Genomic DNA, 15361 nt, shown 5'->3' with positions numbered 1-15361 from the left:
TTAAACAAAAACTATCTAAAAAAAAGAAAACTACTATATACTACTATATAACTAGGGTTTTCACCTTACCTCTAGTGTTGTTAAAACAAATGGTTTAACCTCTTGTGGACATGAATATTTTCAGAAAAGTTCATGACCTAATGCTTATTAGTGGCAAGTAGCTTCAGTGAAGTCAAATAGGTGTGACAGATTAGATAAGTGTGGAGGTCATCAAAAAACGTAAGATTTATCCTCTGGACCATGAATTTCTACATTTAATTTAAAGGGAAACTAGCCATTGCTCTGTATTGTTCACCATTTTCCCAAGCATTATGTAGTTTTTGTACTGATTTCAGGTCATTGATGAACACGATAAAAATACATTTGCAGAGACTCAATGTTGCTCGCTTGTGTTGGGTAACCTTTCACAGCAGACACCATATCACCATTTAAACCTTTCAGTGTTGCATTTTTGTTGCTTGGTAAAGGGGCATCATAACATATCACATAACCTGCATGACTCCCAAACAATAACAAAGCTTAAAATACACAATCTGTTTGTACTGTAGGTGTATTTATCACTGCTGTATCTCCATTACTGTCCTTTCAATGTATGTTCTGTTCTCTGTTGTTTAATTGCTCTACTACTATGGTAAGTTGTGCTTTATTAAAATCTTGCTGAGTTGTCCCTGTTCACCAAGTGAATGAAGCTGGGTGTGACAGTCACCTGCAGGAAGTTCTGGCTGGCACTGATGAGGGCCAGCTGAGCGCTGGGGCTGTCAGGCTGAGACTGGCTGCCTCGAACTCCCTGAACCAGCTGGGGGATCTGCTCTGCCACCACCTGAGGACACACACATAAACAATGAAATGAATGAAATAAAAGGGTGTAAGGGTGTTTTTCTGGTACAGCATATAGACCTACTTAGAAAGTACATGTCTCATACTATATTTTGGGGCAAAGAAACATTCGGAAAAAATAAGAAATGTTGATTTCATATATTTTATGTAAGTCAGTATTGTGCTCCTGTGTTTCTAACTTTAGAAGTGGGTGACTTTTGGAATTTCAGCTGGACCTGCAAATAAAGAATGTGAAAGGCTCATATATAGAGTGAGAGAACAGGAAAAAAAGTGAAAATGAAAAAGAGGTATTTTGAATTCAAAACATTCTGTGCAGTGTGCTGTGATGAACAGATAGAGGCAGGTAGTGAGTGTGTTTACCTTGCAGCTCTGGACGAGCTGCTGCTGGGCAGCAGGGTTCCTGTTGGAAGAGGCGGCGTGCTGGGCAGCAGCTATGGTCTGAGTGGCTGCTGCTGCTGCCTGTTTGGCTGCATTCTGACAGGAAATAGACATGTGCCAGCTTTAAACACTAGCATACACATGCTAGCATATGACCAGTAATAAATATAATATAGATTTGTAGAACTGATTAAAGTAGAGCACTACAACTAACTAACTCTACAACTAACTAACTCGACAGTAGTGTTTCAGCACTACAGTAGCACAACGGTAATATCAGCTGGCTAGCAGAACTAATACTTGACACTTTCAACCACATAAACAGCAGCCAACAGTAAAAGTGAACCAAAGCATGATATAATAATTGACTTATAACGAAGGCCAGATCTAAACTGTGGTTGTCATGGTTATGTGGCAACACAACATCTGGTCACAGACTAGGAACCTATAAAAAGGGAAGTGACATTAAGTCAATGAATTTTACTTTTGTTACAGAGTTTGCTGCCAGTTCTATTGTAGTCTATGGGATGCATTGAATAGCAGACCAAAAACCAAACATATCTCCGTATGACCTTTGATGAAGAAGTACCTCTACAAAAATTAGGTTCACACTTCAGAGAACAGGCTAATGACTGACTTTGGCTAATGCATGTTTTCCTCTTGTTGGTATAACGTACAAATCCTGGTTGGATGTGGAATTGTTGCATCCATCACCGTCTATAATACACTAATTTTTAAAGCGGTTTGATTTTTGTCAATTCAAGCTGATGAGGAACTGTTGCGCTGCCTTCCACTGATCAATCCAACAATTCTATACAGGCCACAAAAACACAATCAGGGCTTGTGAATGTCACTAAGATTTCTGTAACTCTGTTTTGCCACTTTGCTTTTTACCTCTAGCTTGTTGACAAGCCGCTTCTTGATAGCATTTTGTGCAGCAGCATTGGTGGCCATGCGGAGACCTTCAGCAGCCTCTCGCAACTTCTGCTGTTGCTCCTCACTGTCAGGATTTGCTGCTGCACCCTGGTGGGAAATGCATACAGGTCATTACACATTAAACTAAACAGACCCACTCAAATGAAGTTCATATTATTGTGTTGAGCGCAGACATATGAAAGAAAAAGACAAAGGTAGACCTTGGCAGCCTCCACCATCTTTGCAGTGGCATCAGCCAGAAGCTTGGCAGCTGATAGCAGCTTGCGTGAGTTCTCCAGATCTGACTCTCCCTCTGCATCCATCTTGATGGCATTGACCAGGTCAGATGTGGCCTGGGCAAGGATACGAGCCTGACGAACCATCTCACCTGATGGATGAAACAAGAGGGAAAAGGTAGAACCACCCTTACGACTGCTATCATCAATATGTAACAGTGAATGAGTGTAACGAGTGAAACAAATATCATTAAAACCACTGACAAGAGCAAATGCATCCTCACAAACCAAAAGAACTGCTTGGGAATGGCCAAAGGATTGTGACAAAGAGCTCAAGGTTACCTAACCTGTGCCCAGGCCCCTCAGAGACTAATACGATTTACCATCCTTGGGACATGCCAGAACAAGTCAGATCCACTTATTTATTTATTTAAAACCATCCCTATTAGCTGAATGCCCTTGGCACCAGCTAGTCTTCCTGGAGGGAATATGCTTAAATCATACAAAAACAGGAGATCAGTAGATGGATGTAGATAGGACTGTTCTGTTCTGTTTCTAGTGTGATTGTTATGAATTCTTGGATTAATAAATAATGTTCTGTGATTTTTGATGCGTTTCATGACATCTCTATCTCTGATCGCTGGAGCAGCACTGACACTCTGTTGATAATGTAAGTTCTTTCTTTGAATTCTTTCAAACCAAATTTCTGGCCATATCTTATAAAATTGCTCCATTAAGTCATTTAATTAATTGTGTCACATTCATTTCAATACTTCATGAGGTTTTTGGGTTGTATGCGTTGGATTTAAAATATTTGCTATTTGAAATGTGAGCAAGTATGTATGTTTGGCCAAAAGCAGATGTTGGGGGATGGGCAGATTTGTGCACCATGTTTATTTCAAGCTGTTAGTAAAAATAATGTGATTTGTGTGAACCCTGTGGTCATGAATTTAGCACCCTTCACCTACCTGCATCTCCCATTGAGCTGAAGATGTTCTCCGTGACATCCAGAATGCGGTCAGTGGCTTCCCCGTGGCGTCCAATGGGATGGGCTCCACTGGCATACTGTTTGATGTGTTGAAGCAGCTCATTGAGGGCCTGAGTGACACCTGTCGCAGCCACGCCTACCTGCTTCAGGAGGCCTTCATCATTAGTGGCCCCCTGTGACGCCTCCACGCAGCCTTCTACCGACTTGGCCACCAGCTTGCCTGCCTCAATCAGCTGCTCCTGGCACACTGGAGAGCTTATGGTTGGAGCCACCACCTTGACAAGTGTGTGAAGTAATAAATTACATCCACATACGCAAGGAAAATCCAAGTTCTGAACTTCCAACAACAACATTGTTTACCAGTGCTTTCATATGGAGAATACAACAATCAATGTCCAGCTCTGAGCAGATATCTCTCAGACTACTCACCCTGGTGCAGGCCACCAACTGAGATGTGGACAGAGCACACTGAGTGGCTGCAGCAATGACCCGGTTCTGCTGTGCCGAGTCCTCTGTCTTCTGGGCCACGTTCTTTGCTTTGAGCACCAGAGCTGCTGCAGCGTTAGCCACAGCCTTAGCTAGCTGCATCAGCATGTCCTGTCAAACACACACAGCAGTTATTCTTACTTAGCACTGACCACTCCTTACTCACTGGTGAAGTAGGGCCAGTTATTAACTAGAACATGCATTTCCTGAGGAAGATGCATGTGAGAGCTGGAACTGCCAGCTACTACAGCTGCTGCTACAGTTGCAATTTTTCTAATTTTTGTGTGTCGGCCACAGAATTTTTCAGCATACTCATCTGTACAACGTTGTTGAATTTTGATCACAGAGGAATCTGCAATCCAATTTAGCAGTGTGGTAAAATGGCCACAACGCCCATGCAATAATTTAGACCTGGAACTCAGCTGGTCAGTTACTTGGTAGCTAACGGTGAAGTTACCTAACAGTTACTTCAGAAACTTTTTGTAGTTTTAGTTTTCCAAAATGTACAAAAGAAAATCTCTTGTCTACTTCACACTGACATATAGAGATTGATGCCACCCTACCTTGTCTCTTTGGTCCTTTTTTTAAAGCAATAAGCAATTATCACAGCCGACGATCATCATTGCATCCCACAGATTGTGATTGTAAACAATGCCAAGGTAAGAAGGCGGACAGTTATCCCATGCCGGATGTTACATCTGGTGTTTTAAATCTACGCTGACTGACAATTGTACTTTACTTACTAACTTTCTGTGCATTACACATAAAGGTTTATCTTTGTAGTGCTACACAACAAGAAGTACCACCAAAAGCTATTAAATAGCATAAAAATAAGAGCAACACTGCATTGATCAAAGTTAAGATGTGCACACCTGGAACTGTGGATCAGTGTCTGTCTCTCCTATGTGAGACAGCAGCTCTCCGCTGGCCTGGCCCACATTTCCTGCAGCCTGCAGCAGGTTCTGACGAGGCTGGAAGCGAAAGATATCATGGACATTAACTCAACCAACAATGAGTTGACATAACAGGTCTACATCTCCCTAGTTGTTTGGCTATATACAGTACCTCTGTGTTTGCAGGCTGGGCAGTCTTCAGCATTTCAGAGACAGCACAGGCCAGGTTCTTGGCAGCACCCAGCAGCTGTTGGCCATTTCCTCCTTCATCATCCATGAGCGCTGCCAGCAGTTTAACACCCTTTGACATCTCTGTCAGGTTGGAGGAGATTGTGGTAACAGCACAGCCCACCGCTGTGTAGTCCGTCTCTGCTGGATCACCTGAGAGAGGAACACAGTAAGGAAGGATGGATGGATGGATGGATGGGTAAGACAGAAAGACAGACTGACAGACGGACAAACCCAGTACCACATGGGTTCATGTCAAACGCTACAATTCAAATCTGGAATACCTAATCATCACTGAGCTGTGAGAAGGTTGGCCTTGCCGAGTCTAAGGGTGCACTCACACTAGGTCCAGTTGCTCCGTACCATGCCGAAAGCACAATTGTTCCTCCTCTCCGGCCCCTGCTGGCCTGCACTCGAATTGCTCTGGCCACAAACGGGCCTGAGCGCGGTTACCTCTTTACATACATCATCATGTACAACACAGAGAACATGATAAACTCTACTGACTGTTTTGTGGTTTATTTTGTGTTGTTTTGGTCATAGATGGCCCTCCCACATTCCTGAATTTCTTGATTATGCAGGGCGACATACATGCATGATTATACTTCATGTCCACTTTGCACACCCGTGCTTGTGCTCGTGCGTGAGCAACCAAACCATGCCGAAGCACACCTCTTCCAACTGTGCCAGGGCCAAGAAAGTGTACCGTGCCTGAGCACGGTACGGAGCGCTCACACTAGTCAATCAAACTGGACTTTGGGAATCAAACGTGCTTGGGCATGGCATGGATTGCCAAGTGTGAGTTCACCCTGAGGATTCAGAATAGACACGCTAGGTTGCACTGGAACACATAATTAATGGCGAAACCAAGGGTGATCGGGTGTTTTAAAAGATGTTTTCCAACACCCATGTCCATGCAACCCAGCCAGAGTTGATCATAACTCTTGTTTCCCCGAAGCCCTACCCCAAAGACTGACTCAGAAATCAGAGTGAGCAAGCGACCTTATTAAACATGCTTTATGTTAGCAACACATTGCTTTGACTTTGGAAAATGATATTTAACTTGTCTACTGCCCTGTTTAAACCTGGCATTGGTCTTAGGTGTTCCGATCAAAAGTAGACTGCTAATAGTACACATGTGAATGTACCCAAGACACATTGAGGAAGCACTGAGACCACATTTGGAGGTGGTCTGGGCTGCATATGGCCACATTCTTTTAGCAGTGTGTTTATGCAGCATTATTTCAAAATGTGTCATTACAGCTGCTGCATTGCCTAGTGATGTGTGGAATTTATTATTGATTCAGACAGAGCTCCCAGCTATTCCCACGTGTGCACATAATGTTTAATATGTAAAGCAGTGTGTCATCAGCACCAACTTTTCTATACACAAACTGCATTGGATTGTAAAAGGGGAAGACCTGTCCATTAAGACAGTCAATCTAATTTGATTTTTTTTTCAGTGTTTCACACAGAGAACATCTGTCATCAGGTCAATAGTTCTTTAGTCATTAAAGAGTAATTGAAAAGCAGTTTCCAGTCTGTTGTACCCATCAGTGATGACTCTATGTACTGAGTACTTGTTTCTACATCAATGCAGAAAGTGCTCTTTAAGGGCACGTGTCCATCTAACATTTATTTCTGAGCCCAGAGAACTTTTGTTAGTTGGTCCCAATGAGGACAGAGGATATGCAGCAGCATCCTGCCGCAGAGAGAGAAAGTACTGCACCCAGCATCTTTTTTTTTTCCAGAGCGTTCTTCCTTTGTTGTGCAGCCACTCGAAGTGCTTCTAGTTGATAATCTCTCAATTTATGAGAAAGGCAATGGGGTCAACACTGTCGCTCTTAATCAGGCAACCAATCATATATTAGATTAGGTAGGACTCATCACCAGTCACCCTGGTAACCAAGAAAATACAGGAGAAGCTTGCTCTGGCTGTGTCTGTCAACTCTGACATTTATCAGACAGAAATGATCATAAGCAAGACAGAAAAGCCCATTAGTGGGAGCAGATCGGCCAGACACTGCATGTTGTAAGTTAGCTTTTATCACTGTTCGTACTGGAAGCCAGGTACAAGCTGTGTAGTCAGCCCTCTGTTATCAGAGCCTCAGCTAATGTCAACCAAATCCAACCTGCACTGATTTTTTTCTTTTACCACACAAGCACTTCAACTCAGTGCTCCAAAGCGTTCTGCCAGTGCTTTTCTGACAGAAAGACATGTTAAAAATAATAACAATATTTTCCAGATCACTGGCATTACACATACTGGAAGCAATAAGGAGAGGGTATGGTGAGGCACAGTGTTTCTACCTGCAGTGAGGTTGACCATAGATGCAGTCCCTGCTGTGATGGCATCCACTTGAGAATGGATCTCATGTTTAGACTCATCCATCTTGTTTTTGCGCCATGCTTGAGATGCCTTGATAAAGAGTAAAAGAAGAAAACCCTCTGGTGACAAAGATATAGAATGGACTGCTCAGTGCTTATATCAGCACTTAATTCAATCCACTTGGACTCAGAAAAGATTTCATCTCACCGCATCTGTTCCCAGTGGGGGCAGAGTATCGAAGTCATCCAGAGAGGCCTGGGCAGCCTGGACAGCCTGCATACTGGAGTTGATGGTTCCAGTCAGGGCTTGTTGTGCTGAAGTCTGTGGACACAAAAAAGTGCTGTCACTGATATGACCTATTGTGTTAAAGTTAATACTGTTTCTAAAATATTTATGTGGTCTCAATATGAATTAAAACTACAAGCAGTGATGAACGGGCCGTGGTACACCCCAATGCGCAGGGTTGCAGATATACCCATGTGTTTTGGACACTGCGCAAAAGAGTCACTGTCTTCCAGTGTACACTATGTGGCACTAGAGAAAACTGACTAAACATGTCAAGGATAGACTGCACCATGAAAATGTCAAGAAAAAGAAATAATGATTGCCAGACAAGGCTAATATCCCCGGTCAAAAAACAGAATGCAAGGAGAGCTGCTCAGTTGTGGAAAATGGTGTCCCTCTGGTGCTCATCAGTTTAGGGATCTTGTTCTTTCAAAATTGTAGAAAAGGTCTGAGTCATTCAAGAGGTTAATGAGTTAAAAAGCCTTTAATTAATCTGGCTGTTGAATCAGAACAATAGTAAAAACATGCCTACGCATTTCAGCCATTAAGGCCTTCATCAGGGCAGTACAAAATGGGCGCAAAATTACAGTACAAAATTTTAGACATCAGACCCAAAAGAGACAACAGAATACGAAGACAAGGAAGAAGACCAGACGAGGCATATGTTAGTCAGCCAAAAGCCACAAGCCACGGCCTGCACACCAGGAGGAAGGACAAGTGATTAACATTTCAGGCATCCCACTCTCAATCAGCCATGTCTCTGTTCTTTGTGCAAAGATTGAGATTTATTTAAGTTCTATTGCAACCTCCAGCTTAAAGAAGTCAAAGAAGAAAAAAAATGCTCAAGACATGAGTCAAAGATTCGAGAAGAGAGGATGTAAACTAAACACTATATCCACAGCTTACAATAAAGCAAAAAGTCTCTAGAGAACAGTTACTGGTTCTAAAACAGAAGCAACAGCCAGGCTCAGATCAGGTGTACTTTGTGACACAATATGGTAGTGAAGCGAATAATATAAAACAAATCATTAAAAAACAAAAAACTTGGTTAAGCAGTAGAGCAGGCAACTACAAGTGTGGAAATTGCAGTAATTGTGGTAATATGACTAAAACCAGCTTCTTTACTGACATAAGTTGTAAGTATAACATAAAGTCTATTATAAATTGCAATACCTTATTATAAATTGCCTTAAAAGTCTGAAAAAGTTACTTACTTCTATTGTTCCATTGTGATATTTTTCTGCTAAACATGCTTAGTTTTTTTATTTTAACTGCCTGATTATGTGACTACCAACCTGCTCATACTGACCATGTGACAATTCACCTACCTGCATAGTCTGTCATGTGGTTATCTAGACCAACCATGTTACTGCACACCTGTCTTCATTGATCATGTGACTATCATGTTTCTACTTACTTGGCTATACTGATGATGTGACTGTCTGCTAACCTATACATGTAAGAAATAAGAAATAAAATGTAATTGTGTACTGCCCTGATGAAGGCCTTAATGGCTGAAACTATTGTTGTGATTCAACAGCCAGATTAATTAAAGGCTTTTTAACCCACCCTCTTGAGTGCCTCAATGATTTTGAAAGGCTTATTTCCTGTTGTCAGAAGGTGGCCCTGTGACTATACCTGCTAATTGACATGTTGAAGTGTTATGGCGGGACACTGATCAAACGTGAAATTTGGGTGGGATTATACCATTTACACATGAGTTATAAGGACTTCCTGGGTCATGGCGAATATTTCTTTGCCACTGCATCGGTGTTGAATGAGAACTGAGAATCTTCACTTTATACCATCATGGAGGCCTTAATGATTTTCTCGCAAAATTTGAGCAGGATTAGGTCAGCCTGCTAGCAGGAGTACATAGAAGTATAAAAACATGTCATTTCCTTTTGCCACTACGGGGCACTAGGACCATAACGGACTACTGACATAGCTATGGGTACTTCGCATTTCCCTTTAATGTATCTATGTCTCTCTCACTTGCGTATTTTCCTCGTGTCTTAGTCCCTCCTACCAAGGATTGGTGGAGAGGTGTTAGGAGAGAGGAAACAAGGAAATATAGAGAAATGAGACGTCCTTTCCTCTGCAGCGTCACATGAAGCGACGTCAGTTTCTGATGACGGCTGCAGCTGATCACAGATGGATCGGCTGTCAGTCAACTTTAACAGCTGTAGAGACGTTAGATGAATTTGTGCCTGCACACAGCCCCTTGCCAAAATGATTTTATCTATATGTTTTTTAATAATAACACAAAACTAATAATTGTCAACAGAATTAAATAATCAATAAAGTTAAACTGATGTGCCAAGTGCCTGTATTACTTTACCCACAAGGAACTGCTCTTAGAATATTTAGTTATATGACCTGGACTGCCCATTCCATGGATTTTCCGCAGTGTCCATGGATATACCTTTGATCAGTGCATCACTCCCGCAAAAGTGTGTTTCTGCAGTTTACAGTGTAATCAGTAAAATAAATTTACATGATTAAAGTAATAGGAAATATAGTTTAGGCCTACACTTGTTAATTAGACTGTGATACACTCAATTTAGGAATGGGTTTAAACAAAGATATGATTTCTTTTGCAGTTATTCTTATGACTTATTATTATTTAATCTGCTGTCTGTGCCCTTGATTATAACCAATCATGTCCTTTTTACAAGTTTAAATATCTTTAAAAGCAGATTGCAAACACTTTTGCTGGATGATCTTTTTTTTTTGTTCAAAGGCTCATTTCTGGATAAACTGACAGTTGGATCTGGATCTTTTGTGAACCCACAACCTTAAAATTCAAACTGCACCTGTGATTTTCTGTCTGTTACCTGTTTAACAAACACCTGCACATGAATAAATGCAGTCTATATTTATGTTATACATATATTGTCAAATAATCATTTAATAACCCAGAATGGGATTATGGTGTCTTTTGAACACTGGAAACTTTATTTTTAGGCAAAATGTTTCAGGGAAAATTGAAATGATGTAACACATCAAACCCAAGGCTCAGGAATGATCAGCCTCACGTGTTTAAAACAGGTCATGAAAAGAATGTCTCTAATAAATAAAGAAAGTTGTTTGTGGTGCTTTTGTTCACCTTCGTGTTTTCTTGCTGTCACAATCTGTTTGAAAGGCATGATTGTTCACTGGGATTGCCAGTCTTGACAGATTTTACATTTGGATGGACAGATGGATGATTTATTTATCGCGAGGGAAATTTAGAATAATAATGTTATAATAACGCTTAATTACAATATAATTTATGCAAATTATGTATATTTCTCCTTATTGCATTTTGGTTCGAAGAATACAGTACATGTGTTCCTACGATAGAGCTTGTCTCATTTTCAAGAAAAATATTAACCCCTAGTGCACAGAAGAGGAAGTCTTTGCTCAGACATACACTATGACTGGGTTTTGTAAAACAAACCATCATTGTATCAGGGCCGAGCAGGTGCGGTTCTCTCTTCTGTATTTTCAAAATGCCTCATAGGTTTCATGATACATTTGTACACCTGTTATATCCAAGTTCTTACAGAACATCACAGTGCAGTACAGAACAGATGCAGAGGGTTGTGATCAAAGTTAATTTTGAGTCACATTCTGCCAATTCAAGCCTTTTGTGATATTTGTTATTGCTTTACCAGCGGAGGCATGTGTCCTCTGTGCATCTGCCCACTGGTGATGTGCTGCTTGGCCTGAGGCATAGAGCCCATCTGGAAGCTCTCTGGGCCTCCAGCTCCTGAACGCATGATCGCTGGCAGGGCCACTGAGCCTGTCTCCACCTTGCCCACCTTGTTAAACTGCTGCTGCAGCACTGTGGACCTGGAGTGTTGTTACAAAAGGAAAAGGAAGAGAGAAATTACTTTCGTGGCAAATATAGAGTTTCACCCAGGAAGTCGGGAACTGGAGGTCGTCCATATGCACCCACTGCTGCTGACTGCTGGGACACACACTATGATGAGTAGCACGATCTGTATGTATTATCACTATATATTGTTTTTACTAAGTCTTAGAGTCTCTCTGGATTATAACAACTAGTCAGTCGTGACACTGTTTAAAGAGATTGATGATTACATAAAAACTATCACTATTTACTGGTTACTCAATACTCAATTTCTGTAAATGATTAGTAATCATAGTATACTGTATCAGTAACACACACACAGACACACACAAACGAACACAAACACACACACTTACTTTTTGGGTGAAACAGAGTCTTCCAGCATCGTTGACTCTTCATCTCCCTCCAGGCCAAAGTGGTCTTTGCTCTTTTTCTGTCAAAGACAGTAATGACATCAGTAGTGACCACACTGGACCATACAAAATGTAATTTAAAAGGATTTAAGAATGGCTAGCCATTAAAACCCATAGGCTATGGCACATTTAAGGGACTGAGCAGGTTTAATTTCTTACAATACAATGTATATCTTTAAGAAGAGTGGTTATTAAACAAATGTAAGCACAACATATATTGTAACGTCTTTAATCCAATTAGCAAGTGAGAAAGAGGATGTCTACAACAGAAGGGACTCTGTGCAGTTACAATATCAGCAGCTCGACATCATTGCAACATAACAAGCAATACAATAATGAGACAAGATAAAGAGTGAGCACCGTCATTTACAACATCAGGGTGTCAACAAAATTACATTTATAAGAAATTTTTCATTCATGTCCCTTCCATCAACTGCATTAGGAGTGGATATCCAACAGGCTTAATGTGGTATCAATAAACTCCATATTACCTCTCCAACCCAGAAGTTTGACAGTGTCCATCAGGGTGTTCAAACAGTCAGAGAAAGGGAGATGACTGTGGGCATTCACTAACCAACATAATAATTAATAAGGTTTATCTTTTAAACATAAATGGATTAGGACCTGGAATATGAATGTTTTTAATGTATTCTAGGAAAAAATGGTGGACAAATGTTGAGCAAGGCATCATCCTTCCTTCCTTATGGGCCCCACAGTTTATTGTTCAGGTTGATCAAGTCAACTACTGTTTGGATTAACATGGACACTGTCACCTTGCTGTCTGTATAGCTTTTCATTCGTTTTTTTCTGCTATTTACATTCACGGTAAAGCTCCTAGAGGCATTTATACCAGCTGTTTCTCTGTAATAAGGAATAGGGGGGCCACGATTGAATTTCAAACTTTATTTTTCAGCACCGATGGCTTTGCCATGTTAGATTATCGAATGTTGATTTGTTAAATCAAGTTAAATAGATAATTTGTTTAATGCCCTGATAACATTTACATTTTCAAATTTCTCTTTAAAAAAGATACATGGTAACAAGTGTGATATTAACACCATTTTTTCTTTGAATGTATTTCAAATTTATATATTTTATTCAAAATGGTATAAAAATATTTCAACAGTCAATAGGGAACAAACTGTTAAACACTATACATTGAAACAACAGTTTGACTTTCACCACCTGCAAAACTCTTTTCACCCCGTGTGGGTAGCACCACACACACCGCAATGTTTGGTTTTCTTTCCCCAGACACATGCTGGACACACACGAGAAGGCGAGGATAGAGAGAGATTAAACTGCCTACTGGGAGAATCACCAATCCCACTTTTGATTTCAATAATCGACATTAAATACTCATTTCATCGATTTTTGATTTAGAATTGAAATTGTGACACCCCTAATAAGAAATCAACCTCACTTCACCTGTAGCAGGACAAAGAAATGAAGGTAAACCTTTTATCCTCTATTTTTCAAAAATGAAGTAGGCATACCTTAAACAACCATGTAAGTGTATAATATGTCAGTCCCATATTATTGCTGACTTTTACCTTTTTGAGGATGATGTCGATGTAGCCAGCAATAAGCTGAGCTATCTGCTCTCCCTCAGTGGTCTGCACAGAGTAGTAACCATCCTGGTAGTCTCCAAAGTCCTGAAAGCAGAGCAAAGAACAACCTTGCATTAAAAGATTCACATATGCAGGGGGCGTCCTTGTAGTTTAGGAGTTACAATGGCTTAGACGGTTAAGACCATGAATGAGAACATCGATGGCTCGAGTCCAGCTGGGGACACTTGATGCATTTTTTCTCTGGCTTAACAAACTAACGGATGTGATAACATTCCATGCATCTTGATCCCATTGAGGAGGGAAGGAAAAGATACGAGGAAAAGATTATTTAAGGAGATCCAGATATGGAGGAAACACATTTTTAGAGAAATTGGACATTTTTCCTCTGCACCATAAGCCCAAGCAATGTCAGTTTCTCTTGATGATGATGATGATATCATTGCTGAATCAGCTGTCAGTCTGGAGGTGTAAAATATGTGATGTACTGTCCAAATAATGAGAATGCAGAGTTACTTCTGCCTGTGTAATGGTGTCCTACAGCATGAAAAAAATGAATGAAATGTGAAATATCAGGCTCACAGCATGTTTCCCCTTCAGTCAACAGTTTGAGAAACATCTGCACATTCATTAAAAAAATCTTTATACTGGGTGCGCCAGTAGCTCCCCATCCCTCTCATCCTGTTTCTCAAGCTGTCCTGTCAATAAAAAGCCATGAAAAGGCCCAAAAAAAATCCTTAAAAAAAAGTCTTTACATTGAATTTATATTGTGAACAAATCCATCAAATCAGTTGAATTAGTGAATTACTGCTAAATGTGTACATTTGAGTACAATGAGTACATGAGTACAAAAAACACAAATATTTTTTTATTTATGAGTTGTGTATGCAGTTATTGATATTCTGTTTGCAAATTCCTACTAAAATATTTACATTGACATTTTCTATTATGCTACACTACCAAGGTGGGAGATACAAATATAGCTCATTAAAGTTAAGAACCCCATATCTAGTAGTGAATTTGAACCAATAACCATAGGAATACAAGTCTAATGACTCAATTCTTTTTCAAACAAGTCAAAACATCCAATCTGGGAATCACAGAGTAACTCACGATATGATTCACGATAAGTTGCCCATAATAACAATAGTACCACGAAACAGCGATCCTGCGATAAGTGATACATTGCAAGACAATCATCTAACGATACATCATGATATCTGTCTAACTGAAGAAGACAAAATACCACTAAAAAAGCAAAGTGTACTGATTATGTACAGTACTTATTCACTGCATTGTGGTAAGAGGTGGGACATAAAAAAGTATTAATACTTTGCAAATCGAAAACGGTTATGACTGATATTCTGCTAGGGTTGTCAAAAGTATCAGTGCTTAAATACGTCAGAGTACTTCAATCCCATGTTTAAGACAATACAATGTCCAATAATGAGTGAGGCAATAGCGTCGAAAGTACCAAAGCTATAAAAAAACATTGAAAAAAATCAGGTTTCCAACCAACTGATCAAACAACAGGGAGAAAATCAACTGGCTGTTGTGGCTGTTAAAACTTCCTTGGGTGAAGAAGCTCAGGGTCAATGATATGTTCTGTCTTTCCATGAAGTACTCACCAGGGTGAAACTCTTAGGAGAGGCAGCCCAGCGTTTGATGTTGGTCAGGTTCCACTCCTGGATCACCTCCTTGGTCTTCTCATCCACCCTCATCACACTCTCCTTGGTGATACCCAGCAGACGAGGCACCAGTTTGTTCTTGCCCTTCATTTTCTCCTGCAGGAAGTTTAAGGAAAGTTACAATGTCCTTACTAGAAATAAACCAGAAATGTTAATGCATTTGAATTTCTTATTCAGCCATTTTGCTGCATGTCTACAAAACAAATCCCCCTAGCATTTCCTAGTGGTATTAGACACAAAAACAACCCGGTCGTTTCT

The 15361-nt window shown here is 40.4% G+C and overlaps 1 protein-coding gene across 1 annotated transcript in view; it reads right to left on the bottom strand.

The window, feature by feature from the left end:
- tln1 (talin 1) overlaps nt 1-15361 on the bottom strand; it is a 93026-nt gene that overhangs the window by 46126 nt on the left and 31539 nt on the right. The window contains exons 11-24 of the mRNA XM_073478713.1: nt 15044-15199; nt 13401-13502; nt 11791-11867; nt 11232-11412; nt 7498-7611; nt 7272-7380; nt 4906-5114; nt 4713-4811; nt 3784-3951; nt 3335-3629; nt 2352-2518; nt 2110-2238; nt 1198-1311; nt 707-820 (exon numbers count right to left, since the gene is read on the bottom strand). Coding sequence (XP_073334814.1) covers nt 707-820; nt 1198-1311; nt 2110-2238; nt 2352-2518; nt 3335-3629; nt 3784-3951; nt 4713-4811; nt 4906-5114; nt 7272-7380; nt 7498-7611; nt 11232-11412; nt 11791-11867; nt 13401-13502; nt 15044-15199 — 2034 coding nt within the window. The remainder of the gene's footprint in view (nt 1-706; nt 821-1197; nt 1312-2109; nt 2239-2351; nt 2519-3334; nt 3630-3783; nt 3952-4712; nt 4812-4905; nt 5115-7271; nt 7381-7497; nt 7612-11231; nt 11413-11790; nt 11868-13400; nt 13503-15043; nt 15200-15361) is intronic.

This window comes from Pagrus major, chromosome 12 (genome assembly GCF_040436345.1).
Source record: "Pagrus major chromosome 12, Pma_NU_1.0".
In the NCBI taxonomy this organism is placed as follows: domain Eukaryota; kingdom Metazoa; phylum Chordata; class Actinopteri; order Spariformes; family Sparidae; genus Pagrus; species Pagrus major.
The sequence above is the reverse complement of the archived record's forward strand: the minus strand, read 5'-3'. Positions and strand labels throughout refer to the sequence as shown.